Source organism: Cebus imitator, unplaced genomic scaffold, assembly GCF_001604975.1.
Source record: "Cebus imitator isolate Cc_AM_T3 unplaced genomic scaffold, Cebus_imitator-1.0 Scaffold509, whole genome shotgun sequence".
NCBI lineage: Eukaryota > Metazoa > Chordata > Mammalia > Primates > Cebidae > Cebus > Cebus imitator.
Window position 1 is genome coordinate 301,273 of NW_016107824.1, and position 15,531 is coordinate 316,803.

A 15,531-nucleotide genomic window follows, 5' to 3' on the forward strand; every position below is an offset into this window, starting at 1 on the left:
GGCACCGGGCATCTCCACCGCGCAGTAACTGACGCTCGGCACCGGGCATCTCCACTGTGCAGTAACTGACATTTAACTTAACATCTTAGAAACGTCAGTTTGGGCAATTGTTTTTCAGTTAGGACGAGTTCAGCCATATCTTTACGGCAGTATTCCCACACATCAAATGAGCTAAATCTGCAGATTTCTGTGAAATTATATGGCAAGCACTGGTCACATGTAAGCTCTGTTGGAAAATACAGTTTTTGTGACTGTTTAAACAACAGTGTTCAGAGATTGCCAACTGTCCCGTGGGGCACCGCTGCCAAGGGTCCTGTGCCCAGCCTGACCCAGGGTCAGACGGGTCCTTGGTGTGCAGTGCAACCAGCGGCCCTGAATCCTGCTTCTTCAGCCTTCTCTCGCTTCCTACCCAGGGGCTGGGTCCCTGCAGGCAGAGGGTTTGCAGAACAGGTGTGCACCATGGCTCACACACACCTCACGCACTCTGGGCACCTGTCCTTCCGTGACCCGTGCTGAGGTTTCGAGGTGCAGCTGTCGCCTTCTTTATTTTATCAGCATCTTGTCCACAGACGCCCGTCATGTTGGAAAACCACACTAGTGGCTGCTGAGCCACCATTATCTGCCAACGACAGAGCAGCACAAGGTGTGTGTGTGGCCATGCTGGGTGAGGCTGCTGCGTAAGTGATTTCACTTTAAAGGGAACTTGGCTTGTCAAAAAAAAGCAAGAAAAAAGAAGTTTTAGGGAGCTTGCAAACGAAAGTGTTAGAAGGTCAAAGCTGGCTTTGAGAATTGGGGCTGGTGCCCGGCCCCTCCTCTGTGGGCCAGTGTCGGGGAGGAGATGGGAGCCCGTTCAGGAGCCCAAACAGAGAGGCCCCACGGAGCATAGGTGGACAGAGGGATCCCCTTGGCCACTCCTGGGCCAGGCAAAGCAGCCCTTGCCTCCTCCTCTACCTTTAAGGTGAGGCCCCTCAGGATGGAGCCGGGTTTCCCGGTAGCTCTGGGTGACTTTGCTCTGGGTCGCCCTGCTCTGAGGGCCACTCTGCTTGCTGGCCTGCACAGTCTCAGGATGACCCTCTCCCACCCGAGTCACGGCGCGGCTCGCCCGTCCGAGTCACGGCGCGGCTGCCCAAGATGCACCTTGCCCACATTAGGTCGTCTGCAGGAACACACGCCAGAGCACCTAGCAAGGCCACCCAGTCTCCCCTGGTCCTTGGCAGGAGTGAGGCCTGTGCTGGGGTTGGGGGCAGCCCCTGTGGCGCCCACAGAGGAGAACAGATTGGGGGGTGGCGAGTCCACAGACCTCCTGGGTCCTCTCCCACCTGTGCAGCACAGCTGGTCTTCCTCCCCCCTCCCCCGTGCGGCACCCACATCGCCCCTGGGGTGACCACCAAACCTACATCTGGATGAGGACCAGGCCCCATCAACCTTGGGCATCCCATGCACTCAGCAGTAGAAGAAGTAAAGGCACCCAGTGCCAGTCCCGCCCAGTGCCCAGCATCCCAGCCCCCCCCGGAGGCCAGCCCTGGTTTTCACGGACACGGAATTCCTCCAGGAACAACAGACACTCTTCACCTCCAGAACCACTGCCCGCCATCACCATCACCTGCGCTGGGCAGAGGCCTATCTGGACACCAGCTGGGAGGGGCGTCTCCAGTGACCCCCGTGCCCTGGCCCAGCCTGGCTGGCAGAGCCATGCAGACGGAAGTCAGGCGCAGCACGTGCATTCTTGCCCCACAGACACCAGGTCCCCCTTTTGCCTAGGAAGTCGCGATGACGTGCACACCTGCTGTGGACTGCGTGAGGCCAGGATGGGGAGCTGGTGTCACAGTCTTGTCCCTTGTGGCCAGCGTCCTGTGCTTGCTCTGAAGAAACCACGCCGGCACCAGGGGATGAGGGAAAGGATTCTTGATTGAAGCCCTGTTTGTAGCCAGGGAAACTGGCCCGCCCCAGCCCGAGGTGCCACACAGCCCCGTGCGAGCCCGAGCCATGATCACTGCAGTTGGCCTTGCAGTTGTCCAGAAACAAACTTGCAAATGAAAATGCGGGTGCCACGCCTTCTCTGTGACTGTGGGAGACACACGTGCCTGGCAGTGGCAGGGACGGGGCAGGGCGCCGTGGGATGGGCTTCCACGCCCAGGTGTGGTTCCAAGCACGCCTCCACTTGTTCATTTTCACTGATGTACTGGAGACCAAGACTGCTAGTGCCCATTTACAGACGAGGAGACGGAGGCAGGGTGTGGGTGGCTGAGCATCTGAACTAGGTCCCCACAAGCCCCTGATCCCATCTTGCTGCCCTCAGGTGGGGTGGCCTCCGGGGCTGGGGACCCTGAACCTATAGGAATTCCTTCTATGAAGAAGAGGGAAGGAAGAAGCAGGCTGGTTCGGGGACGGGCACGCTGCCCTGCGTGGCTCATGTGACCTGGCTTCTCTGGGGAGTTTAAAGATCAGCCACAGAGCACGGGGCGAGGGTCAGGTGCGCAGTGCTCAGGGCCTCGCTGCGGCTCAGCCCTCGCACTGTCCCTTCCTGTCCAGGGCTCTGGGCACTCAGGATGCCCCCTGCCCTGTAGCAGCCCGTCCAGTGGGGTCGGCATGACAGCCGCGTGGAGGCACCCACTATCCTCCCTTGTAGTAAGAAGTGAGAGGGAATGAGGAGCGGTCGCTCTGTGACCTTCGGAATGTGACCGTTTCACATGCATTCAGTTTAAAGGTGATGAAGGCATCAGGGCCTTCCGCATCCTTGCCTCTGCACCTTGACCGACATGACTGAAACTCTGTGTGTTCTGCCAGTCATCGGGCTGAGTTGGGGCCATGTGACCACAGGGCTTCAAGGAGACCCCCCACCGCCCATCATACCTGGGCCCCACCTGGAGGAAGCCCGCCCTACTGAGAAGCCACGTCAGGGTGGACCCCAGGGGCCTGCCCAGGGCCGGGGGGGCAGGGAGGGGCCCTGGCCACAGGACTGCCCATCCCAGCTGTCTGCCCCGGGGCGGGGCTCGGTGGGGAGGGCGGGAAGCACCTGGCAGTTTCGGTTTCACCAGGAAGCGGCCGCCTGCTGTGTCACTTCACCCTCCGCCCGGAGCCCTCCAGGTGGGGATGGCCCCTTGCATGGCAGAGGAGGACGCCCCAGCTGAGGGGCTGAGGAACAGGCCTCACAGCTCCCGGCAGCGGAGACAGGGCAGGCCCAGACTCAGCTGCGTCTCAGGGGTGGGAGAAGCCCCTGGGGGCCGAAAGCGGCCAAGGGCAGATCTGACTGGCATCTTCTGTCACCTGCTGGTGACCTTTTAGAACATGTGGTCCCCACCCTTGGCCTGGAAATGCTGCCGTGTTGGAGGAGAAGCAGGCTGAAATGCTGTCCGTCCTGCCACCTGTCTGTCTGGGGAGGTCAGGGCAACACCCACCACTGTGGGCCCCATTGAGAGGCTTTGGGGTCCAGTTTGCCCTGAGCCCCTTCAGCGGGGATGCCTCTTTCACTCCTGCGCCCTACGCTTGGCACGGGAGGGTGTGCGGCCAGCGGGCGGGGCTGACTGGGCGCTTGCAGTGACAGGGGGCGGCCCTGGATGTGAGTGCTGTGTGACCGCCTCGGAGCACAACCCCTCTGAGCGCCCCGTCTAAGCTCCAGGGTCTGCAGTGCTGGGGTCCGGGAGGCTGAGTCCGTTCACATCTGGGAGTGCAGCCCTGAGCAAGCCCTCAGCAGCCCAAGTCCCCATGTCTGGCCCGGGGACCCCGTTCTGAGGAATGCCCCCCCCACCCGCCGCCTCCTGCAAAGTCGGCTGGGTCAGGTTGGCTTCCCTGCTCAGGGATTTGGCCGCAGCCTGGCCAGATCAGCTGGGGTCACCGCCACGTGCAGAGAGGGGTGCAGCGGGCACTGCCGGGGGACAGTGTGTGCCGAGTCTCCCCCGCTCTGTCCCCCTCAGGTCTGTGAAATCGGGGCTCTCCAGACAGTCAAAATGCCCCTGGACTTGGAGGTGCAGGAGGAAGCTGTGGGAGCCGGCAGGTGGGGCACGTTCTCAGCTCCTTGCTGCTGGGCTCCCGGCCGTGGCAGGGGGAGGAGGCCTGGGGCTGCAGGGGTCACAAGAACGGGGCCCCTTGGGAGGGAGTGGCAGGGAGAGGACCTTTCCTCACCAAATCCCACCCTGGCATCGAGGAGGGGCTCACCGCCATTTGACAAACAGGAGACAGCGTGGCCCGCGGACAGCGGTTTCGATGCCTGCCATGGCCAGGTCCGGCCACTGCCCTTCCCAGACCAGGGAGACCAGCAGGAGCAGGACGGGCCGGCCGGAAGTTGCAGAGACCCAGCAGCGCCTCAGGGCTGTCTTGGGGGTCCAGGGCCGCAGGCCAGGCCTGTCTACTGGGGTGCCAGGGGCAGGTGCTGGGGCCCCGCGTGGGCCCTGCTGGAGGGCACTGTGGACCCAGCCCAGTTAGGGCAAGCCTGGCCTGAGGGCTGTGACTGGGCAGAGCCCCTGACCTGGACCCGCCTTCCCGAGTGAGCCCCAGGGGCTGGGCTGCTGGGGACCCCTGCCACTTCCTGGGAAGGTCGCCTTTTGGCCCCACTCCTCCCAGAGTGAAAGCTACAATTGGGGCCCTCACCTCAGAAGCCTTGGCTCCACAGAAGGGGGTACCTGGAAAAGCTGATGGAAATTCATGTCCGTGGCTGGCAGGCCTGGGGAAGGGGCTGGCCCACTCCCCAAAAGGTGCCAGTGAAATGGCAGCTCAGCAGCTGTCGTGGGCCGTGGGAGGATTTCACCCCAGGAGGCGGTGGCAGTGGCCCCAAGCCGGTGGCCTTGCTGTGTGATCAGCTGGGCGTCAGGATGTGCTTGACCCAGGGGCCAGGGATGGGGATTTCAGGCAGCAGCTGCGTGGGGCTACCTCGTGTGAACAGAGGTTGCCAGGTAGGTTCTGAGGGCGTGGCTCTTGCCTGGGAGCGGGGTGTGCAGTAGGGCCCCTCTTCTGAGATGCGACCTTGGCTGCCTTTCCTCCGGGAGGGTCCCTTTCCTCCGGGAGGGTCCTTGGCAGAGACGCACAGCCAGGGAAGGAGGTACCGCTGCGTGACCTCGGTGGTTTCCTGACTTTTCTGATTTGTGTCCTCATCTGAGGTCAGCGACGTCCCTGAAGTGCTGCCGGTGGAAGCCGGGAACGGGGTCACCTGTCCCTCTGCCCCTTCCCTCTGGGGCCGCGAGGCCTGAGTTTCTGGGAAAGCTGTGGAGCCGCCCTGACCTGGGGGTCCTCACTCCCTGTGCTGACCCGACGTCCACCCTTGCTGAGTCATCCCCCCGACCCTGCCTGGAAGAATCTTGGCCCAGCTCTCGGGGATTGGGCAGAGTGGGCCCTGTGCTGTGTGTGTGACGCCGGCTCGGGAACGGGACCCGGTCTGTCCCGATGCACCCCCAACGTCGTGTCCGAGACAGAGGCCCGTGCTGTCCAAGGGGACACCGCACCCCATCTGTCATCAGGGACAGCTCCTGCCTGGAGCAGCCCTGAGCAGTGTCCACACCTGAGGCGGGGCTGCATTGAGGCCTTCTCTGATGCCAACCCAGGCAGGCAAGCCGGACGACAGGCCGTGTCCCTCCTGAGGCGCAGCTCAGCCGTGTGGCAGGGGTCCCGGAATAGGGGCAGGAGAGGATGGGGCTATTCCTCCGCTCAGAGGAAAGAGGCAGAGCCCTGGTGTCTCCTGCAGTTTCCAAGACAACGGTCCCCAAAGACAGGGCTCTGACCCCTGCATGCTCCCCACTGTGCTGCCTAGGTCACCTGCCACTGCAGGGGCAGAGACAAGAGGGGGGCAGAGCCTCCCAGGGCCACAGACGATGGGCCCAGGGCCAGCGCTGAGTGAGGTGCCCCTGACCAGGCCAGGCCAGATCCTGCTGTCTCGAAGCTTGGACGCCTGAACCCCCAACTGCTGCCCCTCCTGGCCCACCCCCAAGCCTGACCCCCGGGTGCTAGAGCCTGGCCTGAGTCAGCCGGGCCGTCAGGACTGCAGACCCAGTGGAGGGCCCAGCTCTAGGCCTGGCCCACGTGCTGTGTGGCTGCAGGCCCGTCGCCCCATCTCCTGCTGGGACAGTGCCGTGAAGGCGGCTCTGGAATCAGAGCAGCTTGGGTTCGCCCGTCCCTGCCTCACCACAGTGGGACGCACAGCCAAGTCACAGCGGAGGGAGCAGGAGCCCCGAGGCCTTGCCTGGAGCAGCGATGGACTCAGGGCTTCCAGGGCTCAGTGCCCGCCCCGGCCAGCGCCGTCTGCTGTGAGAGGGGGCCCGAACCCCTGCCTTGTGAAGCTGGTACTGGGGGCCTGGTCTGAGCAACACGTAAGGGGGGGCTGGTTTGTCTCATGGGGTGAGAGATTGAAGGAGAGGAACGCTGAGTGAAGGAGGCCTGTGGGGGTGAGGCCTCGCTGGGGAGAGGCCAAGAGGAGCCCCTGGAAGGAGGCCAGTGGGGAGGGGGCTTCTCGTCGATGGCACAGCACAGGCACAGGTTTGGGAGGCCTGCAGAGCCGCCGGGCAGCCGGGGCTGGGAGCGTCGGGGGCGGACATGGTGGGGTCAGGCCGGGAGGGCTGGGCCGTGGGTGCGCACAGGTGTGATGCGGCTGACATGTTTTCATCAACTCAATTTCCTTTTTTGTTTTATTAAAGACAGGGTCTCCCTCTGTCACCTAGGCTGGGGTAGAGTGCATTGGCACAATCTCTGTTCACTGCAACCTCTGCCTTCTAGGTTGAAGCGATTTTATGGCCTCAGCCTCCCAAGTAGCTGGGACTATAGGCCTCCAACACCACACACAGATAATTTCTGTATTTTTAGTAGAGACAGGATTCTGCCATATTGGCCAGGCTGGTCTCGAACTCCCGCCCTCAAGTGATCCACCTGTCTCGGTCTCCCAAAATGCTGGGATTACAGGCGTGAGCCACTGTGCCTGGCCTCAATTTTTCAAATGACGTGGTGACACAGCCACTCTCTGCCCACCTGAGAGCCGCCCACGCCCTGGGTGGGCAGAGCCGGGAAAGGAAGCCTCTCGGTGGGGTCCCTGCTGCGACCTGTGTCCTGGGCAACTGCCTGACAGGCCTCTGAGCAGCCGTCCTGGGGTGGACGTGGTGGTTTAGGGCTGCTGGTGGTCACTGACTGCTGCTGCAAGCCGGCCTCTGGCTTTGTAACTGTCAGAATGAGTGACCCAGTACACACCTCCTGGCCAGAGTTCCTTCAAAGGGTGGGTGGGCGGTGCTCAGATAGGCCCCTCTTTTCCCTTCTCCCCATCTGTCCCTGGCCGACATCTCCTAGGAGGAGCACTGGCCAGGGAGTCCTGGCTCAGCTGTGACCAGTGGCCTCTCCCTGGGGCCGCTGTTCCTGCCTGCGCCTCCCTGGTCAGCTGCATTCAGGGAAGTGAAAGTGCTGGAAAGCCCCTGCCCAGCGCCCAGGCAGGTGCTTCTCAGTCCGAGTGTGGTGAGAAGTGAAAGTCGTCTTTGCCTGAAGAGTGGCCTCCTTGAGCCGCCCCCATGGGACCACTTCCTCCAGGAAGGTGGCCCAGATAGCACCCTGACCCTAGGCACCGCCCCTGGCCTCCTAGGTGCCGAATTGAGGCCTTCCTGCTGGACAGGAGGACGTGGCTGGTTGCTGTCTTTGTGTGTGCGGGATAGGCTGATCTGGGGAAGGAGCAGAGCATTCCAGCAACCACTGAGGCCCCAGGGAGGCAGTGCCATGCGGACTGGGAGGGACAAGGGGCACTTACTGGGCCGGGAGAGCTGGCTGCACCTGGCAGTGAGGACACGTGGGGGGGTGTGGCGCCCCTGCCCCTGCTCTGCCCCAGTGGAGCGTCCAGTGGGGAGATGGCGGGGGGAGGTCGGGTGTTATCCTGCTGTCCACTTTCCTGAGAACTTCGTGCCTCTGTGGATGCCCCCTCTGCCCTCCTCTCCTGGCTTCTCCATCCTCCTCACCCTCCGGCCCCAGAGCTCTGCACTCTCCCGCTTCTGCCAGACCTTCGTAAACCGTCCCTCATGGAGCTGTCCACACGCTGGCCACCCCGTCCCCTTGCGGTGCTGCTGGTTTCCCGCCATGATGAACCCAGCAGCGGCTCCCGGGCAAGCTGCCCTCCGAGCCTGGGCCTGGACTCCACAGTCCGTCTGACTTCACAGCAGCTAGACCCTCACATCTCCAGTTCATCAGCCTCTGCCCCACAGAGCCTGCTGTGTGCCTGAACCTCAGTATCTTCTTCTGTGAATGGCAGTAACAGCAGCACTCGGGGCTGGCTCCCCAACATGGAGCCCCCCAACACCACGCAGTCAACAAAAGGGAAAACAGGAGGTGGAAGGTGAGGTCTGAGGGTGCTGGGGCCCTTGGCAGGATGGCTGTGACGGCACGGTGCTCACAGATGCAGGTCTGACGGCCTCAGATGTCAGACGTCCTGTCACGCACACACTGACCTCCCTGCCTCTGTCCGGAGCCCTTGGACACCCGGGCTAAGCAGTGCATGATTGCCGGCTCCATAGCCCAGCAAACACTGGCCGGTGGTTGGAGGAGGATTGAGGCTGAGGCCGCTGAGCTGCTCATGTCCGCTGTCCCCTCCCACCACACCCCCATGGCGGGTGCCTCCCATAACCCGGCTGCCTGCAGCCTCTCCAGCCCCACCCTGAGTTCCGCCACCTGGAGTGCAGAGGGGTGGCCCAAGGTCTGGCCTGGAGTGGGCTGGGCCTGAGGAGAAGGAGGCAGAGGAAGATTTGGGAGGGAGGAGAAGGCCTTGGGAAGACAGAAGCAGAGGCTGTGGCACGGGGGCCAGAGCCCAGGAACACCTGGGGCCACTGGGATCTGGGGGAGGCGGCTCTTGGACGCCTCAGTTTTGCACTTCTGGCCTGTGGTGCTGTGAGAGGAGAAGCCTCTGTGGCTCTGAGCCCCAACCCAGCTCATGGCCTGTCCTTACTGCAGCCCCAGGTGAGAGAAACACCAGGAGGGGCACTCCAGACCTGGAACATTCCAGACCCAGAACATTCCAGACCCAGAACATTCCAGACCCAGGACATTCCAGACCCAGGACATTCCAGACCCAGAACATTCGAAACCCAGAACATTCCAGACCCAGAATCTTCCAGACCCAGGACATTCCAGACCCAGAACCTTCCAGACCCAGAACATTCGAAAGCCAGGACATTCCAGACCCAGAATCTTCCAGACCCAGGACATTCCAGACCCAGAACCTTCCAGACCCAGAACATTCCAGACCCAGAACCTTCCAGACCCAGAACCTTCCAGACCCAGGACATTCCAGACCCAGAACCTTCCAGACCCAGAACCTTCCAGACCCAGAACATTCGAAACCCAGAACCTTCCAGACCCAGAACATTCGAAACCCAGAACATTCCAGACCCAGAACATTCGAAACCCAGAACCTTCCAAACCCAGAAGCTTCCAGACCCAGACCCAGAACCTTCCAAACCCAGAACCTTCCAGATCCAGGACATTCCAGACCCAGGACATTCGAAACCCAGAACATTCCAGATCCAGGACATTCAAAACCCAGAACCTTCCAAACCCAGAACATTCGAAACCCAGAACATTCCAGACCCAGAATATTCGAATCCCAGAACATTCGAAACCCAGAACATTCCAGATCCAGGATATTCGAAACCCAGAACCTTCCAGACACAGAACCTTCCAGACCCAGGACATTCCAGACCCAGAACATTCGAAACCCAGAACCTTCCAGACCCAGAACCTTCCAGACCCAGAATATTCCAGACCCAGACCCAGAACCTTCCAGACCCAGGACATTCCAGACCCAGAACCTTCCAGACCCAGAACCTTCCAGACCCAGAGCACTCCATAGGGCAGCTGGGCCCGGAAGGCCACTTGAGGAGGAGGATGGAGCAAGGGTGAGTGGCGCTGAATCCCAGTCCCAGGGCCAGGTGGGGTGGAGGAACCCAGGCTGGCCGCATGCTCTGGATGTGACCCCAGTGCTAGGTGGCCCAAGTATGGGCTGTGGCCAGGGCTCAGGCTTCCTGCATGAACGGCGCCTCCACAGCATCCAAATCTGCCCAGTTCCCATGACGCCCGCCCGCCTTGCCCGGTCCCCACGACACCTGCACACTCCAGGGGTTCTGGACCCCTCTGCTGATGGCACTCGGCACCTCCCCCCCTGCACTTACGCCGAAACCTGCCACCTAGACCTCACGTCGCCCTCTAAGGTGATACCAGGCAAGCCTGACTCAGTTTCTCCCCCAGGGAGGCCCCAGCACATGGCACTGAACCTTCTCTGCCTAGCCTACACTCACCAAGTGCATTTCAACGTCTCTGTCCCTGGCAGCCTCCTGGGGTGACCTGGTTCCAACCGCGTCTCCTGGGGCGGTCAGGTCCTCATTCTGACTTCGTCTGCAAAGCGGGCTTGCGGGGACAAGGCGGTGAGAGCCTGCACAGCTCTGAGCACACACAGCGGGTGCGTCGAAAACCCAGGGCAGCAAACACGCCTAAGGGCTTCCGGCTGCGCCACGGGGTCAAGGGGTCGGTGAGGATCCGGGTCCTCCCCCTGGCGGGGGCTGGTGAAGGCGCGGACACGGCGGCGGGTACTCTGTGGCCATCGTCTGATTGCTTACACCTGGCCCCCGACGCCGTCGGAGGAGCGGAGGGCCGCGGTCCTCGCCACGCAGCACGCAGACCCCCCCCTCCGGAATCCCGGCCCACGGCCTGCTGAACGAGCCTTTGTTCTGAAGCAGCCTCTCCCATACTTTAAACCCAGTCGAGCTGCTTTCAGGCCTCACGGGTTTTAAGGACTCCTGGGCAGTCTGTGTCCCTGAGATCCACATAGAGGGGCTGAGGGGCCCACAGGCCTGTCCAGTACCCCCGCAGTTCGCATGGCCCCTGGGCCCCCGCTCCTCCAGCCCGGCAAGGCTGCACACTGGAGCTCTCTGGCCTCACAGGGCCCCCACATCTGTCCCCCAAGGGGCCTTCGGGGGCCCTGGGGTGCAAAATGAGGAACCCCATGCTCTGGTATTCATGTGGATCTCTGCTGCTTGGCGTGGCTAAGACTGTCCCGTGGGCACCCTGCAATGGGGCGGTGTTTGCAGGGACAGAAGCCCCTAAAAGGCAGGTGTGGGACCCCCAACCCAGGGGAGACCCTGCTCCCTCCTCACACTGAAGCCCCTAAGCAGGGGCTCCCTGGGGGTTGGGCACCCCAACCCTCTGTTTCATGCCTCTAGCCGCCAGCCCCTCACACGACTCAGGCACGGGGCCGACCGCTGGCCCTCACCCCCTCCACAGTAGACCCCCAATCCTAACAAAGCCGCTGCTCCCATGCACCTCAGAGCCCGCCCCTCTCCCCACAGGTGAGAAGCTGCTTCCGCATGGGAAGCGGGTGGGAAGGGTCTGACCCATGAGGAAACTGAGGCCCAGGGAGGAAGGACCTGGCCCAAGGCCACTCAGTGCCAGGGGACGGACAGTTGCTTCGGAGAGGTGGGGTGGCGTAAGCCAGGGCCGGTGAGCAGGTGCTGCCTGGAAGGCAGCTCTGTCACCCCCTCGGGAGAACCCAGCAGCGGCAGTGGCTGTGGTGAGGTCCGGCCTTTGCACGCCAGGCGCCTGGGTTGGGGATGTTCCTGCTTTTGGCTGGGTCCCTCACGGGGGCAGCCCTGGGGCCCCCTGGACACCTGCAGGTGGGAACAGCCCTGGGGCCCCCTGGACACCTGCAGATAGGGACACCCCTGGGTCCTGGCTGTGTGTGTGTGTCAGAGGTGCAGGTAGACCCTGGACATGACTGCAGTGAGAGTCCTGGGAGAGGGGAGACTTCGAGCTCTGGAAGGTTCTGAAGGCCACTGGGAGCAAGACCACGAGTGCCACTGGGGAACGAGGCCACCAGCCTGCAGCTGCAGCCCCAGCGTCCTGGGGGCGTTGTCCTGGAGCTTTGCAGGCGGGGGGGGGGTGTCAGCGACAGCTGGATGCTGCTGGACCCCTCGCAGAGCCCGAAGCCCCCGGGAGGGTACAGGCCCACGTTCCCCGCGAGCCCCCACTGCCCTGGCTGGGATCGTTCCTCCAACATGGACCCGGGGTAGGGTCCATTTCCTCCTCACGGGGCCTTGGGTCTGCACCCTCTCCTCTGGCCTCAGTTTCCTCATCCAGCCTACTGTGAGGCGTCACGCCTGGACATCCCAGGAGGGGGAGTGGTCTCTTTGCAGGACCCCCCACCCATGACGGGGCTGAGCAGCCTCCAGCATCTGCGTCTGGGTGGGGCCGGGGCACCCGGGTGGCACCTGCCACGTCCTCACCAGCCCACCTGCCCCAGCTGTGCAGGACCTGCCTGTGGGGCGGCCTGTTGATATTTGAGGTGAGTCAACACGGCCGCTGTCAACAAAGCTGGGCAGCCCCGAGGCTCGAAGGAGTCACAGCCCCAGCACCTGCCGCTGCCCTCTGCCCCCACCCCCGCCACCTTCCCCCGCAGCCTCTTACCTGGGCCGCCCTTCCTGGGACCCCGGGGCGCTGAGCAGCCGGCAGATGCCAGGAGGTCGCTCTCCAGCACAGGCTGCGTCTGGGACATGGAGCGGCAGGTGGACCCCGAGGCTGAACCAGCCAACCTGTCCCTCAGTCTTGGAGCCGGCATGGGGAGGGCCACCCTCAGGGGCCGGCCTGGGGCCCAGGACAGGCCTCTTCCGGGACTGCCTTTCCCGACGTCCTGGGGCCCCCAGCGAAGGAGGAGGGGCTGGGCCAGCTGGGGTGTCCTGGAGTTGGGCCTCTGTCCCTGGAAAGCCGGGGCCTGCTGGCTGCCGACTGGGTGTCCTGGGCCCTGGGGAGGGGGTGGGAGCCCTGGGGCTCATGTGACTCGGGGCGGGCCTGGGGCTGCAGGTGGGGGAAGGTCTCCCTGCAGCCTGTGGGCGAGGCAGCCAGCTGTGTCCCCGTGATAATGCCAGGGCCGGAGGCCTGCAGCTGCGCCCGCGACTTCCCCGACAGGAACCATCTGGGGCCCTGGCCTGCCCGGCCTTCCCTCGGGCCATTCCGGTCTGACTTTCCAACAACTTCCTCCTCCCAGCGGCAGCTCTGGTGAAGTCCCACCCACCGCGAGCCCCACAGCATGGCTGCTGGGCATGCGTCTCCTCAGCCTGGGCAGCTCTGCGCCTGGGGGCAGCTGCATCCCAGAGCCCCTCTTCCCACCGAGGCTTGGCCCGGGGTCTCCCCCTCTCCGCCTGCCCCAGCCGGACTTTCCAGCACCCCTTTTACATCACCCCACTCCAGGGCCCTCCCCGCGCATGTTCCTGTGGCCTTTGCCAGACGGGGCCTCTGACCAGCTGCTGGCGGTTCTAGGGCCCCCACCTGTCCTCACAGTTCGCCACCTGCTGGGAAGGACACCCTCTCTCTCTGCTCGGCCCCCTGTATGGGGCTCCAGGCCTCCGGGGGGCCTTGGACTGTACCCCAAGTCCCGGTGGCCTCCGGGGAGCAGCCTGGCAGCTCGGCCACGCTGCCCAGCATCCTGGAGTTTGCTGGGGGTCAGGGTGGGTGGCTCGTCTAGTCTGAGAAATTCCTGAAGCCGCCTCAGAGCCCTCCTGGGACCACTCAGACCCCAGGGAGAGTCCCAGAACCCATTTCTAGCGGCCGTTGGGTGAGAGGGAGGCACATCCCAGATGCTGGGAAAAAGCCACTCTCTGAAGGGCCCCGAGAACTGTCGGAGGGCAAGAGGGGCTTCCCGGGAGGGGACCATGACCCTCCGGCCCTGAGGCCTGGTTGGGTGGCGTTTCGGCTGCCGTGGCTGGAGGCTTTGTGGCCTCAGACCACAGGTGTGGAGCCCGCAGACTTGGCTGGTTCACGGGCATCCAAACTATTTTGATTTGATTTGATTTGATTTTTAGATCACGTCTGCACACAGTTAATAATTCGAACACGACTCCGTCAAAGCTGACTCCTCCACACGGTCTCCAGGTGTCCCGGGTGCCCCGTCCTGGTGTTCGGGTGTCCTTCTCGGAGTTGGTGAGGACAAGCAGCATTCTGGGGCCGTGTCCCTCTTAGAGTTGGGGTGTGTTCATTCCTACTGGGGTGCAAGGCCCGCCCAGGCCTCCCCTGCGAGGGGTGGTGGGCCGCTGGGTTCCCAGGACTCAGGCTGGAGGGGACCTTCCTGCCAGCCCGGGGTCTCCATGGGCCCCCATGTCCCCTTCTGTTCCTTGGCAGAAGGGTCTGGGGCCCTGACCCCCTTGGTTTCCTCACGTGTCCCGGCCCCAGCTCCTGTGGCCTTCCTGCTCAGAGGGCTGAGGGGCCTCACAGGCCAGGGCTGCTGTGATCACACGGCTTATGTGTCCGTTGGTGCCTGTTCCCCCGCCGTGTGCGGTGGGAATCTTGGGAGTCGGGGAACTGAGGGTCTCAGGGAGGCGCAGCCCCGACGCTGAGGCAGCAGGACAGCACCCTGGCTGGGGCCCGTGGCCGCCCCGCTGGGGTAGGAGACAGGCAGCCCCCCAGCCCTGAGGCAGATGTTCCAGGCCCACACCTGCAGCACCCCGACCAACCCGCAGATGGGACAGTGCCACTCTCGCAATGAGGCCCTGAGCTCCTGCCCGGCCTGTCCTGCCTGTGTTCTAACCAGGGGGTCTGACGGAGGTGGGGTTGGAAAGAGAAGAAATTTGGCTCAAGTCGGGGGACAGGAGCTGCCCCAACGTTGGCGGCCACCTGGGTGTGTGTGCGCCACTCCCTGCTCCCCGCTCCCCACTCCCCGCCTCCTCTCCCCCAGGCCGGGCAGTTGGTGCTTGTGGGGAAGCAGACGTTGGCTGTGGCTTTCAGAGCCGGGCCGGGAGATAAGGGGTGAGGGAGGAAGTGGCTGCAGAGGTGGAGGCGGCAGGAGGGGCGCAGCTTCTCCCGGAGCCCCCTGCCGTCTGCAGCCGGCACCCAGCCTCCCGGGGCATAAGGGGCCTTTCCTTCCTTCCTAAAAGACCTGTTGGGGCCCACACTGGGATTCTGCTGGTGTCTCAGACAGCCCCAGGTCCTGGCCTCTGGGAACTACAGAAGATGCATTCCATCAGCATGTCCACAGTATGGGCACCCTGCAGCTGGGGAAGCTGCCCCTGGGGAAGGACCATGTCCTCCAGGCAGAGAGGCCCTAAGGCAGGCTGCGGTGAATCTGCAGGATGGCCAGAGAGCTGGAGGGTGACACCCGGTGGGGGCGGGCGAGGAGGCCTTCCCTTCAGGCAGCGTGTCTTCTGTTTGCCTTCTCTTCCAGCATGTAGGATGCCCCCACACACCCTTTACCACTGGATAAATGAAGAGATTGATGAATGAACAGATGGGTGGATGAGTGGGTGGGTGGGTGGGTGGTGGATGGATGGGTGGGTGGATTGATGGGTGGGTGGATGGGTGAATGGGTGGGTGGATGGGTGGACAGATGGGTGGATGGATGAATGGGTGGGTAGGTAGGTTGATGGGTGAATGGGTGGGTGGGTGGATGGCGGATACATAGGTGAATGGGTGGGTGGGTGGAGGGTGGGTGGGTGGATAGGTGGATCAGTGAATAAGTAGAAATATGGTTTTATGTAAGTTTCATGCCAGCCCACTTTACAGAGGAGGGAGGAGGCCCACGAGGGTGCCATCCCCAGTCACAAAGCC

The 15,531-nt window shown here is 63.1% G+C and overlaps 1 protein-coding gene across 2 annotated transcripts in view; it reads right to left on the reverse strand.

Moving 5' to 3' along the window:
* The window catches only part of CBFA2T3 (CBFA2/RUNX1 partner transcriptional co-repressor 3), a 94,276-nt gene extending 81,327 nt beyond the window's left edge, over positions 1-12,949 (reverse strand). Inside the window, exon 1 of one of the 2 annotated variants that reach the window (XM_017513922.2) lies at positions 12,403-12,949. In XM_017513922.2, coding sequence (XP_017369411.1) covers positions 12,403-12,553 — 151 coding nt within the window. In that variant the 5' untranslated portion in view covers positions 12,554-12,949. The remainder of the gene's footprint in view (positions 1-12,402) is intronic. The other variant, XM_017513921.2, reaches the window with a different exon arrangement.
* Between the last annotated feature and the right edge of the window lie 2,582 nt (positions 12,950-15,531).